The sequence below is a fragment of the Tursiops truncatus genome, chromosome 7 (assembly GCF_011762595.2).
Source record: "Tursiops truncatus isolate mTurTru1 chromosome 7, mTurTru1.mat.Y, whole genome shotgun sequence".
Taxonomy (NCBI): Eukaryota; Metazoa; Chordata; class Mammalia; order Artiodactyla; family Delphinidae; genus Tursiops; species Tursiops truncatus.
The window spans coordinates 62,693,409-62,711,233 of NC_047040.1; the positions used below are offsets into that span (position 1 = coordinate 62,693,409).

Genomic DNA, 17,825 nt, shown 5'->3' on the forward strand with positions numbered 1-17,825 from the left:
GGGTTTACTCCTGTGAAATAGGCAAGCAATTCTTACTTATCTCGTAAGGATTGCTTGGTGAATAGTGGAAAGTTTGCAAAGAATTGAGGATTTACAGTCATCTTTTGTTTACTTAATGTGTGCTGGTTTCATCTGATATAATTCACTTGAGGGAAAATGATAACATCCAAATATATGACATTAAACCCATGAATTCCAATTCACCGTAGCTATTTAAGCTCTATTTAAATGCTCTGGTGATTCTTTATTATTTAATCCATAATTAGAAACACAGGAAATAGAATTTTCTTTTGACCCAGGGACTTATCTTCTATCCAAGAGTTGTACATCCTTTGTGGTCAGATCCACTAATCTGACGCATAAAGATCTCTACGTGCCACAATGTCAGAGAAGACTCGTGTCATTTTAGATTTTAATATTACATTTGTCATAGTCATTATTATAAACCTACCATTGATCCAAAATCATTTCCTCTGAATCTAGGAATTATATAAAAGGGGTTATGGATTGCCTTCACAAGCCCATTCTCCCCATTTCGTTCTCTCAGCAACCAGGCCTCCTGGTATGTGCCACCAAGATGAATTTCAGTGCCAAGCAGATGGTATCTGCATTCCGAAGATCTGGGAGTGTGATGGCCACCCAGACTGCCTCCATGGATCTGATGAGCACAATGGCTGTGCCCCCAAGACTTGCCCTTCATCTCATTTCCTCTGTGACAATGGAAACTGCATCTACAGAGAGTGGCTCTGTGATGGGGATAATGACTGCAGGGACATGAGCGATGAGAAGGACTGCCCTACGCAGGCCTTTCAGTGTCCCAGTTGGCAATGGCAATGCCCCAGTTATAGCATCTGTGTGAATCTGAGTGCAGTATGTGATGGCAACCCTGACTGCCCCAGTGGGACAGATGAGTCACCACTTTGCAGTAAGTTTCCTGACCACAGTTTACTGCCATAAATTCATCCTGAGCAGTGGCCGGCTGTACATCATCATTGTCACAGTCACCATGTAGCTTTTGAGGAAGGGATCTCAGTTCCTCTCTGAATTTAGATCTGTGTAGATCCGGATAGCCATCATGGAATTCAAATAAATCATCACTGGATAATATTTCTCATTAAATCCTTTGCACCTGGTTCTGTGTTTTTGCTTCATTAGATCGTCAAATTAAATTTGGTTCTGTTGGTAATGCGCTCATAAGTTTTTCTAACTTTAATATTTTCTGATTTCAATCAGAACTTGCCACAAAACAAATGAAGTCTGGGGATTTGTGTTTGCTATGATTAAAATCCTGTGATTGGCATGTAATCCTAATTACTGTCCTTTCTTTATTTCTTCTTTAATCAATGCTCACTCTCAGATGATACCCAGCCAGGTATGATTGCAAAGTATTTTAGATTCTTATGATTTTAAACGCATTGCGTTTGTGCTGAAAATGTCCTAATCATTTTGACTTACTTCCCCTTCTAGTGCATGTTTCATATCATGACTCTTATAAATAAGAGTACACATGGAAATAGAGGGCATTTGCATCCTCAGGTAGATGAACTATCTTTGGGTGCTTCAGGCATTGCCGTCTTAGCCCTGAAAGTAAGGATGATGGCATATCAGTGCACCTGTGCCCTGTAGTCTTCCAATTGCCTTTCTCCTTTATTGACCTTCCAGCTCTGCTCTTCAGTGTCAAAGTCTTATCTTCCATTTCTGTGTAGGTAGAAGAATGACAGGAAGCAAATGGCAAGTAATTTAGGTCTCTTTGCATGCTTTACCAATGATAGTTGTGTTTCTTGATGTCCACCATATTTCCCCAAGTTTCTCTCATTGCACTAAATGGAGTTATAATAGAAGGCTGTAGTGAAGAAAGTGGTCCAAGTCCAGTGGACGTGAAAGATGGTAAATCCTCAGGTAAATCGGAGCACTGAACAGCCTGTGGACCTCATCCAGGTGGATTCTGCTCATAGCTCTTACCTGGGTATTGTGTTGAAGGTGACCTGAGACTGTATGACACATAATGCAACTGAGTGAACCAAAGAAACAAAGATTCCTGACTTTCCCACTCTGTGATTCTTTTTCTTTATTCTAGACCAGGAGAGCTGCTCAGATTCCAATGGTGGTTGTACTCACCAGTGTATTCAAGGGCCCTATGGGGCTCAATGCCAGTGTCCATTGGGATACCTGCTTGCCAATGACTCTAAGACCTGTGAAGACATAGATGAATGTCGTATTCCAGGCTTTTGTAGCCAGCACTGTTACAATACGAGAGGTTCTTTTCGGTGCTGGTGTGATCCGGAATACAGGTTAGACGCTGACCAGAGGACCTGCAAAGCTACAGGTAATGAAAGTGAACTAACTCCAGCCAGTTTACCAAGCACACTCCAGAGCTTAAGATTAAATGTCACGTTTAACAAATTTCACCATCTTTATATAATGTTTAATGAATTCTATTCAACCGGTATTAATTCAGTTTCTACTACGTGAAAGTATTTGTACTATGTGTTAGGGTATTGCTTTGGCTGCTTTAAAAGTGACCATATAGTGACCACCTAGAGGGGTGGGATAGGGAGGGTGGGAGGGAGACACAAGAGGGCGGGGATACGGAGATGAGATATATATGTATATGTGTAGCTGATTCACTTTGTTGTACAGTAGAAACTAACACAACATTGTAAAGCAATTATACTCCAATAAAGATGTTAAAAAAATAAATAAATAGAAGTGACCAGATAAAGAATGCTAAAACAAAGTAGGCAGTTTCTTTCTTTTTCGGGCAGCAGTCTGGAGGGCAGACGGTTCAGGGGGTAAAAGCTGGTGTGGCTTCCATCTCGGGATCCATTGTTTTGCTCCAGTCTTTGCCTGCTCCCAGAAAGTAGGAAAGGGGCAAGTAGCTTCCTTTTAAGGATGGCACCTAGAATTTGACACATCGTCTGTGTTCACATTTTATTGTTCAAAACTTAGTCATATGGTCACTCCAAACTGAAATGGAAATGGGGAAATGTCTCTAGCTGGTAGGCCCTGTGCTGTGCTAAAAAGTGGCATAATTTATTACTAGAAAGGAAGAAGAGGAGAGGGACATGGGGATGATTAGAAGTCTCTGCCACAGCTGAGTGCAAAGTACAAAATAAGCAAGTACAAAGGTAACTATAGTAACAGGAAGAATGCAAGTAGAGTTCACTCCAGGTTGATATTTAGATAAACACTAAAGTGTAATTCAAGGAAGAAAGATATTTCGAAAAAGCTTACTTTCAACGCTCATGAAAACCAGCTAACTGTTAAGGTAACATCATTCTTATAGGAATTTTTGTTTGTTTTTCCCATTACTCTAGTGTGGAATGACATCTTCTTTCTGTTACCAAAGGTATTACATCAAATATTGAGTGTTTTTTCTCCCAGAATCGTTGACACTTGTATTTTCTTCTTGGACAGCATCTGAAAGTCTGCTGTTACTTGTGGCGAGTCAGAACCAGCTTGTTGCTGACAACATCTCCAGGCAGGAGCACTCTATCCACGCCCTTGTCCAGGATGGTTCTCACATTGTGGCTGTTGATTTTGATTCAGTCAGTGGTCATATCTTTTGGTCGGATGGAACTCAGGGTAAAATCTGGAGTGCGTTTCAAAATGGAACAGATAGAAAACTAGTAAGTACATGTCTACTGGCCTTTGACCTGACTAGTTCCCCTGTCTTGGGTCTATTTGCTGTTGTTACTCACCAGTGAGAGAAAGCCCTACCTCATCTTAGGTGGTTCTCATGTTTTCCTCTGGGCCACATCACACCCAAGGGACCCCGATGTTCCTAACTCCTACTTGATGGGATCTGAAGGGAGATGCATGGCTCTGAATTGCAGGTCATATGATGCAGAGACCTCACAGCATCTTGGAGGTCCCTTCTGCAAATTTTTTTCCTAGTGGATGAGAGATAAGGGAAACACAGGGGAGGTTGCTTTTCTTTCGTCTTTTAAAAATGTTTTTAAAATTTATCCTTTTCTTTGCCATTATGGTTTATTACAGGATACTGACTATAGTTCCCCATGCTATACAGTAGGACCTTGCTGTTGAGGTTGCTTTTCTTAGCTTTAATTCAGTTATGTTTCTTGATCAATCTCCCGGAGTTTCAGTTTCTTGATCCTTGATGGTTATGTTTCCTCTGCCCCTTAGAAATTTATTTTGTAATTGTTGGCACTCAATCAATAAAGGTATTACTTTTGCCATGTGAACACTGTAAAGTTTCATAGGGTTGCCAGCTTAGCAAACGGATACAGCTTTTGTTTAACTGAAAAAATTCTGAAACCAAAATGAAACTACATACTAATCCAACAGTAGAGTATTCAGTTCTACACAATCTTGTATATTTTTCCAGAAAACCCTACTGTTTCTCCATGGGAAGACAAAGTTTTCTAATCTTCATAAGCAATCATAGGACAAATTAGATGCCTTATTCTCAATTTTCATATAATTTCCATGTTTGCATTCATTTATTCCCTTTAGAATTCACTCGTTATTCACTTTTGTCTTTAGACGCTTGACAGTGGTATCACCATGACTGAAAGTATTGCAGTAGATTGGGTAGGACGCAATCTTTACTGGACAGACTTTTCTCTGCAAACAATTGAAGTCTCTAAACTGGATGGGAGTCACAGGACTGTGCTGCTTAGTGAAAACATAACAAATCCAAGGGGACTAGTGTTAGATCCCAGAACTACGTAAGACTTCTTTTTTTTTTTTTTTTAAGTGATGTTGCCTTAACATTGTATGAGGGAAAAATAACATGACATGCTGTGGCTAATATTCATATCACAAAATTTACACATTGATTTATTAGCTTGGCAATATATGATTAAGTCTAATGAATGCATGCAGTAATATTCCATAGACGGGCCATGGTATTTGTGCCACGTGTACCTCATGGTTATGCAACAAAACAGCCAGATTTTCCTGCTTCAGTTTCATATTTACTAGAACTTCCTTTTATGTCATGTAAGGAAGTTTTGGCCTGCTGGCCCTAAAGGGAAGAAGAAGAAATTCTCCCATGTGCTTAGAAAACTTTGAAGGCTTCTTTCCTCGAATTTCCTTAGATTCTCTTAGATTCTTTTCTGCAGGAAGATGACTTAGGCAAATTATGTTCAATGCAATGCAGATTTCCTAGATATTGTAAAGTAAATTTCACGCCCGTGAAATTCATGATAAATCTCTGAGGATGAATAAATTGACTTATCTTAAAAACGACAGGGTAGATAAACAGGAACAGATGAACTTTTCTAGATCAACTATTTGTGGATTGTACAGAAACATGAATCGGCCTTGAGACATTTCAGTGTCACAGTATACTGCATGTTTTCTGAACATTATAAAAACACCCAGATGGCTTGTGATTGAATTATGATTACGGTTTTACTTTGTGACTCTCAGAGGAAATAGTAATCTCTGTGCATATATTCTGACCTGGATATGAGTTATTTTAAGCAGAGCTTAAACATGATATTCTGTCACTTAAAATGACAGTTATTTTCCATTTTGAAATATGTCCCATCCAATCGGTAACTAGTTTCTTTTCACAGTGCCTCTGTGATGTTCTGGTCTGACTGGGGCCATCACCCTCGCATTGAGCGAGCTAGCATGGATGGCAGTCTGCGCACCGTCATTATCCAGGAGAAGGTTTTCTGGCCCAATGGCTTAGCTATTGACTACCCCAACAGGCTGCTGTACTTCGTGGATGGCTATCTTGATTACATAGACTATTGTGAATATGATGGAAGCAATCGGCGGCAGGTGATAGCCAGTGATTTGGTAAGTTGGTAGTGAGGAAAGGAAACTAAGACAATAATGGTTTAGTAGGAAGCAGATAGAGTAACAAGAAAGCTAAGAAATTCACTGTTGTGTCGTAGACATTACAAGGTCCATCGAGGAAATATCAACAGGAGGAAGGGTCAACCTATCTTTTATTACTGACAGAAAATCAATATTCTAGTTCGTGGTCAGATTGTGCCGCGTCCAGGAAGGATTAATAGCTCGTGTGACTTAGTTGATCTGTGGATGCTAATCCGTTGCTTCTCTAAGTCCATGTAAATAATGATTTAATTATATGTAGATTCCCTCCATGAAATCATAACCTGTTATATATTTTTATTCAGGAAATTCTGGTGAATTTATTGTCACAAGTTAAATGAGAAAATATGTATTTTACCAAAAAGCTGTTATTGACTTCTATTTAAGATTGTGATTGTTCATAGTTCTGTGGCTTGAAGAGGCCCTGGGAGATCTCTCCTGTAACTAGACAGGTGATCTACATAAGTCACCCTACTTTCTGCACTTCCGTTTTGCTTTTGTTTATAAGATGGATGCCCAGTGTAATTACCAGAGTAAAAATGAAGGCTAAGTGACACAGGTACATGAAAGTATTTTGGTTGGTAAGTGGGATATAGGTCAAGAAGTATATATTTTTTCTGTCTCTTGACCAATGATTTCACTATGTCTTTATTAAGTTAATGCTAAAGGAAACCATCTTCTTGGGGAGGTATCCTTTTCTACTTTGTTCATCTTCATTTTCATTTCTAGGTCTCATTGTTCTCTTCTGCTTCACAGACTCTGCGGCATCCCTACTCCCTAAGTCTCTTTGAAGATTCCGTGTACTGGAGTGACCGTGCTACTCATGAGGTTATGAAAGCCAACAAGTGGCATGGGGGGAACCAATCAGTAGTACTGTCTCTTCACCAGCCCCTTGGAATTGTTGTGGTTCATCCTGCAAAACAACCAGCTTGTAAGTGATAGAGATATCCTGCATGGTATAGCTTGGAAAACATTGATCTGGGGAATGTAAAATGTATAACGTTGCAGACCCGTTTGTTTGGACAGTACACTTCCATGACCTCTGTTTACCATGGAAAAGTCAAATCTCGTATGTCTTTACATACTCAAGTCTCCCTGGTCTTTTCTGCCACTTTCTTTTGCCACACTGGACTTCACTGGACTTCATTTTCGTACAGAAGCACACGAGGCTACTTACCATCTCTGAACGTCTGCACTGGCTCTTCCTTCTGCCCTGGGACGCCCCTCATCCAGATGTCTGCCTGAGTTGCTGCTTCACGTTATTTAGAATTCTCTTAGGTGCTCCTTGTGGGCCTCGACCATCCTATCGAAAATGGCACCGCCTCTCATAATTCTTTTGCTCTTTACTCTCATGTTCTAAAGTCACACAACTTATGAGTTTAGTTTTATCTCCCTTTGTTAGACTATCTGCCTCATGTTTACAGTATTCCCAGTGCTTAGAGTGGTGTTTGGTACATAGTGAAGGCTTGCTAGTTTTTGAGTAAACAAATGCATTACTGCATCTAACAAGGTGCATGTAATAAGAATATATAGGACCTAGAGAACATCCTATGAGCACAGGATGCGCACAGGATCCCTCTACTTCAAGGAGCAGAAACACACAAAGATGTCATCAATAGAAAAATAAAAGATTATTATCTAACCAAAACTTGGACAACAGTGGGTAAATGTCAAGGTCACATAGGGAACACACAACTTGGTTTCGTTTAATGTGAAAAGATCTCTTTGGGGTCAGCCAAGGAGACACATCTTATGTAGCATCAAATTTCTATTACTGAGCTCTGGATTACTCAGCGGTGTTTGTTCTGTTTATAGACTGGATTGATCTGTGACCTTGGGAAAGTCACTCCTCCCTCTTATGCCTCTTATGAATTCTATGTTGAAAGACTGATGTTGGGGAAGGGTAAAGTAGTTTAGGGCAAATACCAAACCAGCCAAAGTAACTTAATGTATTGTGTCTCCAAATATTGGGGGCTTCTGGAAGGACAATTTATTAATTGAGATATAATTGACACATAACATTGTATTAGTGTTAGGTGTACAACATAATGATTTGATATATGTATGTATTGTGAAATGATCACTATAATAAGTTCAGTGAACATCTATTACCACACATTCTTTTTTCCGTGCTGAAAACTTTTAAGATTGACTCTTTACTATAGTCATCATGCTGTACATTACATCCCCAAGACTTATTTACCTTGTAACTGGAAGTCTGTACCTGTTGACCACCTTCACACATTTTGCCTCCCTGCATTCTCTGCTTCTGACAAGCACCAGTCTGTTCTCTCAGTTCATTATTTTTTAAATTTAGATTCAAAATTTAGATTATTAAAAGTGATCTCATATAGTATCTGTCTTTCTCTGTCTGACTTATTTCACTTAGCATAATACCCTCCAGGTCCATCCGTGTGTCGCAAATGGAGGATTTCCTTTTCTGCGGGCCGAATAATATTCGATTATATGTGTATATATACATACCATGTCTTTATCCATTCATCCCGTGCACTTTAAAGTGGGCGGTTTTCCATTCACCAATGTTTTCTTCTCTTCTCTTTGTATTACAGCCACAAATCCATGCGTCCATGCCCAATGCAGCCATCTATGCTTGCTTTCCTCAGAGAGGCTTTACTCCTGTGCTTGTCCTTCAGGGTGGCGTCTCTCTCGTGATTCTGTGACTTGCGTGAGAGGTACAGTATGTCCTTTAAGTATGCCCTGAAGGTGGAGCTTGCCACAGTTTGTACAAAGCTGTGTGAGCTCTAAGCCACTTGGTGATGGAGTGTGTGCTGTGTTCCCTCCGATCAGCAGGTATCTGTAGAGTGTGTGCTATATGGGGTGTTAACTGAGCACCATTTACAGAAACTGTATTCCAATTGACCATATGCAGAAACTGTATTACAACTGAGTTGTAATTGTAATGTAGTTTCTGTACATGCAGCTAATATTATGTGTGCATGTAATTCAACGATCTTTAACCTCACATTTTCTCTTACCTGGTTATAGTCAGGCAAGCTAGGATAATGGGAAGTTCCAGATTCTGCATTTAGAAGTAAAAATCCTTGATATTTGTGGATAGCTTCATTTTGTAGGTTCCTGATCTCATCTTTATTCTCATAACCAATAGTCAATAATGAGTGTTATAGTCTGGGTCTTCTGACTCCAGTTTCAGTACCTTTACTATTACTGTATGGTACTTTAAAAATGAAAGTTTTCTCTGTATGAAATATTTAAAGGCATTATTTGAATAATTTATTCTTCATCTCATTCTAGATATCTTACTGGGTTGATTGAAGAGTATGTGGAGAGCTATACTAAGTACTTTAGGGAGCAAGAAAGGAAGGACAAGATGTAGTCAGTCCACAAAGGAGATTTCTAAGAAATCATTTGCCTTTGCTTAAAAATCTAAAGAGGTAGTCTAAACTCAAGTTTCTTTCATTACTCGGTGAAGAGGAGTAAATGTGTTTTGATACTGATAAAAAATGGCTATAGACCAGTTAAAGTGAAATGGTTAATGGGAAAAAATTGCTAAATTAAGAGAAAAGTAGAGTCAATCTAGAGGGAAATTTAGTTTTCAAATGGAAAGTATATTCCTGAATCCAGGAAATTTATGGTGTTTACAGGTTATGAGGATGTAAGGTTACTGAAAATCAAATTCCACCGACATGTGATATTTTGCAATGATACTTTTGTGATGAAAGATTTTAATTATTGGTAATGCCTACAAAGGGATTGGCATTTGCCATTTTTCTTCAGAGCTTTATTATAAACCTAATCCTTGTTGACATTGTTTAATTTAGTGTGTCCTCAGAGTCTTTCAGCAGAAGATTAAACTGGGCTATAGACATTCTGCATACAAAGCATTCTTTCACCACACAAAGATTGTTGAACTGTGCATTGGGGATTGGTGTAATCTGTATTACTATCTGATGGTGACTGATAAGTGTAAACTCTAAATAGTACCTTTTGTTGTTTCACAAATAATTCCACTAGTGGTTTTCCCATGGACTGACTTTACTGAGGTGGAACCTTTTCAATAGTTTCCAACCGGCTTCTGAGCACCAGCTGGGTAACTGAGTGCTAATATATGTGAACTAAAAAAACGTTGCATTTTTTTTTTCCAGCAGGAAGCTTAGAAGACTGTTAACATTCATAGATGAAAACATTTTACTTGATTTAAATGTCCGATTGCCTCTAAAATTTTGTCTGCAAAGTGTCTAAAATATCTTTGGAAGTGCTTATGTGATAAGATCAAGTGAAAAAGCAGAGATGGTTTAATATTGGCTATGTAAAATCATGCATTAAAAAAATCTGGAGGACAAGATACACAAGTGCCAATAATGCTTACAGTTGGGAAGGGGGATTATGGGATATTTCTATTTTTTCCTAATTTTATGCTATAAAATTTTAAAGGGAGAGCTTTCTCTGTATGAAATAGTTTTTTATTGTTTAGAAAATATGTTCCCCACAATGCCAAAGAAACCCCCAAAACTCAAACCAGAACATCTTCCCAGCACCCCCTAAAATGAACAACTGCAAATCCAGGGCTGTTCAAGGTCATACTTTGGGAGGAGCTAGGCTTGGGAGTCATAAATGTCACCTCTTAATGACAACATAAATTTCCCATTCCTGACTGTTGTTTTTCACTTCTTTGCTCTGCTAACACTAATCTTAATAGGATCATGACATGAAAGATAGAAAATGAAGAAATGTTGTGTCATTTCAAAAGACTAAGACCTCCTGAACTCCTTTCCAGCCAACCCTAGGTGCGGCTGTGCCTACTCTTTCATTGTCATGGTCCATATACTTTGTCTGGCCCTCCCGACTCTAAGTTCCTTGGGAATAAATCCTCTACCTGATTCCTTGATGTATGCTTTTTGCCTGCGGCACACAGTGGCACTCAGTAAATGTTGAGTGAATGACAAACCCTCCAATATCCCTTTTTGCTTCTTCTCCATTCCTGTTTTTCACCTGCTCATTCCTTTATAGATGTGTATAGTCATAAAATCACTCCTGTTTTCTTTCCCATGGAGCACTTTTCATGCACCTTCCTATGCCACCTGCTGACTCAGTGGTCACTTCTGCCACTGCAGCATTAAATGATACCCCATCTCTGGTCTGTGGCCCACAAATGTTCACGGGCTGTAAACCCTTTCAAACACACCTGCAGTGACCTGATGATGGAGGTCCTGAGACCCATCCCCAGGGAAGAGTAATGGCTGAAGGAGTAGTGCTGGGTGCTCTCAAGGGAAGAGCTTGTTAGAGGAGTCAGGAAGGTCCATGTTTGATGGATGAGAAATGCAGTTTTTTAGGTCTTTAACAGTGCTTTGGTTGAAATTCTTCCAATTAAGCAAAAGAAAAATTACCCATTAAAAAGAACAGAATCAGGTTTTGAGTAAGTAATAGTTCCCCTGTGAAACTGGGAAATATTTCTTGTTTCTCTGAACCAATGAACATTTATAACATATAATTAATATATCATTAAATATCATCTCAGCATATTCAGGGTACATCTTAAACTCATAATGTTTAATTTCTGCAGTTAAATCAAATGAATTGAGTGGTGATCTGATATTCGATAAGTAGTACCCGGCCTGCACTTTTTGCAGAGGAGTGATTAAGAACATAGGTTTTGGAGAGTTCAAGCAACCTTGCGGTGACCTGGGTTAGATATGCTAATTTCTTTGTGCCTCATTTGAAATTTGGGGGAGGGAGATAACTATCTAACAAGCAGGGTTATGAGGCTTCAGGAAGAGAAATTAAATGAAGTAGTACTTATTTGCTGCATGCTGTGTAGCATGTCTTCTCAATAAGTGGCGACGATTATTATGGTTATTGCAGTTGTTCAGAAGAGAGGCATAGTGGAGCAGCTGAGAGAGTCAAGACTTGGGAGTTAATCTCATTGCCTTGTTTCCTGTGGAAGCTGCAAAGCTGTGGGAAGCTCCTTGGCCTCAGTTGTTTCTGAAAACAACTTTGCAGGGTTGCTGTGAAAGACTAAATGCTATATATTGTAATACTTTGGAAAGTATTAAGCATGAAGAGTTGCAAATTTTATTTTAGATTTGTACCAGGTTAATAAATTGAGTCATTTCTCCGTAGTGGAAATGCCAGGAACAAGGAAAAACTAATCGGACATGAAAGTAAGTAAAGAAAAAATTGTCAGAATAATCCTGCTGAAGATGTAAAGCTTCCCTGATGATCAAAATAATGCAAACACCATTTTTAGCCCACGAAGAGTATGCAATGATTAATCATTTTATATAGTGTCTTAATAGGTGCTATATCTTATATATCTTAATAACACAAAACTCACATTCCAAAGTTTTCCTTTTCTCACAGAGGAATGATAATAAAACCCTACTCGTGAACTTCATTAATTTTTTGATAAAGGGACTATAGTTTGGATGAAGGTCATCTTTTAAAATGGACCTCATTATCTATTAAAGAGCCTACTTGAACTGGTAGCTTAAATAAGGCATTATGAAGATGTTTAAGTTGCAATGTACAGATACTTTTGAGAACTTTAGAAGGCACTCTTTACATATTTACTTATGTATCCATCCATTTATTCATTTATGGGGTCATTCAGTTAGCAAATATTTATTAGACAACTATTATAAACCAAGCTCTGGGGACATAATAGTGAGTAAATCAGATAGGGTCACTGCCCTTTGGGAGTTAGAATCTAATGTGGAAGGTCGACATTAGTCAAACAACAATTGGTGGGATTATAAATTAGATTTACTTAGTAATTAAAGTCTCTCATAAACACTAGGCAACACCGTGTGGTGTTATTTTCTGAACATAATTAAAACAAATGAACTGCCATTCACCAAGAAGAGTCTATAAATTTTCTTTCACATTTTGGGGCAAAATCCAACTCTCCTTTCTCTGAGTTATTCTGTGTATAGAAATGGAAGAACTTCTTGTCTGTGACTCTTAGCAAACTTGGATAGTTTAGCAGCATGAGTAAGGAATTAATGAAGAGTATGATAAATGCTGATCTACTTTGGGTAATTCCAGAGGTCTTATGTGTGAAGTTGATGGTCTGGTGACGCAGCAACCCATTGAAACCCAATGGAAGGCCCTGGATTATCTGGTGAAATATCTATCATGCATTATAGTTATTGCAGCAGTTCTGCAGTGGCATTTTGTCCCATCATATGGTACCAATCCACTACCTTCTGTTACTCTAAATGTCTGGGATATAATTTTGAGAGATATTCTGTTATTTTCACAGGTGATGAAGCGTTCCTAATAGTTGTAAGACACAGTATAATTTTTGGAATCTCCCTTAACCCTGAGGTGAAGACCTTTGATGCTATGGTGCCCATATCAGGGATACAGAATGGTTATGACGTTGCAGTTGATTACTCAGAGCAATTCATCTATTGGCTTGAAAATCCAGTAAGTTTCGAATAACATTCAAAGTATGCAACTTGTTCTTGAAGAGCCTACCTGCACTGAGGCCTTCTTATATTTTTGCTGGGTGTCAAGTGGCCCAGACATAAATAGATTTACCACTAAGCATTTTTTAATTTAGTGAGGGATGTTAATGGGAAGTTGGCCTGGAGCAAAGACCCGATAATAAGCACGTTTAAGCTATTGGGTATACTTATCCATTCAACAAGTATTAAGTGACTACTCTTCTCCCTGCACTGAACTCACTGCTTCCAACTGCAGAGTACATGCCAAGAGGAAGCAGTAACAAAGCTTGCTCCTAAGGAGCTTTAGTCTATTAGACGAACATAAAAATGAGGATATTAGACTAACATAAAAATGATCATCGCTCAAGACCGAAAGCAGTAGTTCCCTAAGGGAATTCCAGGAAAGCATCTGATGTGGCCGCTGTGGGCTTCACTCAGAATCTTTGCCTCTAGGATAAAAAAGAACACTCCTCCAATTTCCTTCCCACTGGGACCCTTTCCTCACCCTTTAGGGACGAAACCTGTGAGGATGGGGAAGGGGCAAGAAAAATACAAATGAGGAAGAGAGGGAAGACCTTTGTAGTTGATGCTTGTCACCTCTGTGGAAAAATATACTCCTGGCCTCCTGATTCACACCTGTAACTTTGATTATTTTTATGACTCTTTGGCCTGTGGTGGTTAAGGAATAAATTTCTGTAGCCGATATCAGAGGGAGCCTGAATGGTAAGCCTTGTATATTCCTGTGATGCACTTGAAAATCAGTGTTTTCAGTGTTGCTGGCGTTAGCGTTATACACGGTAACCCCAGCCAGTGGCCCTGAAACTTTGCCTTTCTTCCACGTGTGAGGCGTGTTAAAGAAACACGGTAGCTGGCAGTAGCTGCAGTGAAGCTGTGGCCTTGAAACAGCTCACCCCTCCTCGTCTTTCTCACCAGGGTGAAATTCACAGAGTGAAGACAGATGGCACCAACAGGACAGTGTTTGTTCCTCTATCAAGTTTGGGGGCTTCTACGAGCCTGGCCTTAGATTGGCTATCAAGAAACCTTTATTATACCAATCGTGGAACTCAGTCAATTAAGGTAATGATTCCATAATACTATTGACACAAACACTGGTTTCTTAGTCACATAAAATCTGTTCTCAGGAAATGCTGTTATATGGAGGAAGCACAAGGGATATTAATATTAACTATCAAAGTCTCTGAAGCCAAGGAGAAACCTAAAAATTGGAACTTTCTACTGCCCTACTTTGTCTCCTCCTAAGTATAAAGGGTAACTTGTTCATATAAAAGGATGTTAGATAGTTTATTAAGATATATACAAAGGTAAATAAAAAATTATGTAAGGAGTTCAACATAAAGGGAAGCTTATAGTAGGCAAGGCATTTTCATTATCTTTCCTCATCAAGTATTCAATACTATTTCAGTTCTAAACCAAATTTATAGGTTACCTCTGTTCTTAGATGGAAATCTTTCTATGGCTCCAACAGTGAAACAGAAAGTAGAAACTTGATTCTGATTCCTTTGATGCTTTCCTTTTTTGAGATAAGTGTTTTTTTTACTCTAATTCCCAGAAGAAATTCTATAGGGGCACAGGTATGAAATCACATGAAGTAAATCAGAGGTAACTTGACTAGTACTGGTTTGCTCCACTCTGGGACAAGGTTAAAACATGTGATGGATTATTCATTCAGAGTAATTTTGAGAGTGAGAATTCCTAGGGCAAAGGGGTGGTCTTGGGAGAGAGACAGTAGGGTGACAGTCCACTGCTCAGGATGAGGCACAGTTAGTAAGCTGGTTCTCTTTGGGGCGTTCAGAAAGATGAATGCTAAAGATGAGGAAGACACACAGCAGCTAAGTGGCTAATTTAGAGCAGATTTGCTAGGAGGAGTGCTTATTCGATAGTCAGAACAGTGCTTTACGGTTTATAAAGGTCTTCCACAAACATCATCTCATCCAATCCTTACAGCATTCCGGAGGGCAGGCAAGTGTAGGAAACGGTCACAGTGATGGGGACATTTGCAGTACACATGCAATATGCTCATCTCAAGCTGGGTAGAATCAGCAGCTCCTAACATGAAGGGAACCTTGGAGCCTCATCTGGTTCAAGCTGTTTGTGAGATGAAAATCTGAAGCCCACAGAAGCTAAGAAACTGGCTTAAACAGTCAGCTTCACTGCCCTGATTCTGGGGGAGGTGGGTGGTCTAACTTTGCCTTGTTGTAAACCACAAGTTCGGCAGTCTAGCCTGCTTCAACCCCCTTTGACAGTGACAGAAGGTATTTTGCACAACCTCAACGAAAAATATCACTGACCCATCAAAACGCAGGCAATATTTACTGCCCAAGACCTTTAATACCAAACTCACATCTCTCTAGATTCCACTCAGTAGAAAACTGTCTTCATTCCAAATGGCAGTTAATCTGCTCCTGCTTTGTAAGTGGGGTCTTCTCTTCTGTTTTTTTTTTTTACATCTTTATTGGGGTATAATTGCTTTACAATGGTGTGTTAGTTTCTGCTTTATAACAAAGTGAATCAGTTATACATATACATATATTCCCATATGTCTTCCCTCTTGTGTCTCCTGGGTCTTCTCTTTTGGACTGATACTCTTCCAAGAACAGGGCACATGTCTCCTCCATCAGGGTTAGATACAACAGAAAAGCACCAGTTGAAGAACTGAGTATGTGCGTGTGCATGTGTGTGTATTGGTGAGGCCACTTGAACCACGGAAACCTGAAGTTGGTAATTGTGCTCCAAAGGCAGTGAGGTCCAGAGGAGAGAGAACCTGCTTTGGAGTCCTGGCTTCGAGTCTGGCTTGCTTGCTCCTTTATGCATTCATTCAATAAGCACTAGGAAAGGCTTTCCATGGATTGGTGCCATGGTTAGTCCTGGATAGTCAAGGATGAATCAAACATTTGTTTTTCCTGCTTTAAAGTAGCTCACACATCTGAGAGCTAGACACCTAAACAAATATCTTTGCTCCAGTGTAAGTGCGATATGTGCATTGAATATAAAGAGAGTGATTAAGGACAGAAGTAAGTGTGTGGGGAGAGAACGGTGGGCTTCCCCCAAGAGGTTACTTGAGAGCTGAGTCTTGAAGGATGACCATCCTTTATTTCTGCATGATGAAGAAGTAGGGGGAAAAAAAAAAACACTTGAATAAAGACCCTGAGATATGAAAATGCATTTTGTGACTAAGCACGGTGTTTACTCACAGGCTGTTTGACCTTGGACAAATTATATAACTTCTCTGAGTCTGTACTTCCTTATCCATAAAATGGGGTTAATAGTTCAGTAAGTAAAAGTACTTGACGCTAAGGTATCCTGCGAATACAGAGCCCCGTTTCCCTCAAATCATCAATATATTTAGACTATCCATAAAGGTAAATTGCCCCTTTAGTGTTTTTATCGGTTTTTTCCTTTGGTGGTATCAATTGTGACTCTTCCAGATGAATGTTAGATTGATTAAAGAAACAGAAATTGTGTCCAAGTACTGTTTTCCTGTATGATATCCGTTCCAGAGTAGGAGAAACTCACATTTAATTCCAGCTCCTCCGCTAGGGGTAGCTGTGTGCTCACGCACTAAAAGCAATTCTGTAGCTGAAGAGTGAACCCTACAGCATGGCCGTGTGTGAGAGAGCTCCATCTCTGCCAAAACACAAGGAGACTTGAGGATATGGGGAGGGGGAAGGGTAAGCTGTGACACAGTGAGAGAGTGGCGTGGACATATATACGCTACCAAATGTAAAACAGATAGCTAGTGGGAAGCAGCCGTATAGCACAGGGAGATCAGCTCGGTGCTTTGTGACCACCTAGAGGGGTGGGATAGGGAGGGTGGGAGGGAGGGAGATGCAAGAGGGAAGAAATATGGGGACATATGTATATGTATAACTGATTCACTTTGTTATAAAGCAGAAACTAAGACACCATTGTAAAGCAATTATACTCCAATAAAGATGTAAAATTTTTTAAAAAAATGAGAGAAAAAAAAAAACCCACAAGGAGACGGACTTCCCTTTGAACCAAAGCCATCCTTAGGGAAAGGAGAGAAATTGCAGCAGGAAGAGGCAAATTGAAAAGAGAAAAATTATTTTAGTCCAAATAGGAGAGAAACGTACCACACAGGAGAGAGAAAATATAGAGAGAAGAGTGAGGGAGAGAAGGGTGTGTGTGTGGTGTGTGTGTGTGTGTGTGTGTGTGTGTGTGTGTGTGTGTGTGAGAGAGAGAGAGAGAGAGAGAGAGATGTATGTAGATAGAGAGGCAGAGATAGAAACAAACACAAATCATCAGTTTGTGTTGAAATGTAATTTTATAGAAAAGCCTTCATGGAAATCAAAAGGTATTTTCTTATTTCTTACGAGTTTTTCTCATCTCAGACTGTCTGAAGTGCATACCAAAATAGCCTTGTTTCTATAAGAAACTGCGTCCAGTCCAGTAATCCATACCCCTCTGTGGTGTTTCACAGTGTTCTAACACTGTGGTTATAACAATTCTAGCAAGATGACTTAAAAACATAACATTGGGAAAACCACAAATCCTCTCTAGGCCTCTTTTTCATCACATTATATGAGCATAATAATGCCACCT

The 17,825-nt window shown here is 39.4% G+C and overlaps 1 protein-coding gene across 1 annotated transcript in view; it reads left to right on the top strand.

Annotated features, from left to right (window-relative positions):
* Positions 1 to 17,825, top strand: part of LRP2 (LDL receptor related protein 2) — a 198,196-nt gene that overhangs the window by 99,545 nt on the left and 80,826 nt on the right. The window contains exons 25-33 of the mRNA XM_073806956.1: positions 548 to 925; positions 2,078 to 2,326; positions 3,418 to 3,629; positions 4,507 to 4,691; positions 5,547 to 5,775; positions 6,571 to 6,745; positions 8,385 to 8,507; positions 13,055 to 13,221; positions 14,175 to 14,318. Of these exons, the coding sequence (XP_073663057.1) occupies positions 548 to 925; positions 2,078 to 2,326; positions 3,418 to 3,629; positions 4,507 to 4,691; positions 5,547 to 5,775; positions 6,571 to 6,745; positions 8,385 to 8,507; positions 13,055 to 13,221; positions 14,175 to 14,318 (1,862 nt within the window). The remainder of the gene's footprint in view (positions 1 to 547; positions 926 to 2,077; positions 2,327 to 3,417; positions 3,630 to 4,506; positions 4,692 to 5,546; positions 5,776 to 6,570; positions 6,746 to 8,384; positions 8,508 to 13,054; positions 13,222 to 14,174; positions 14,319 to 17,825) is intronic.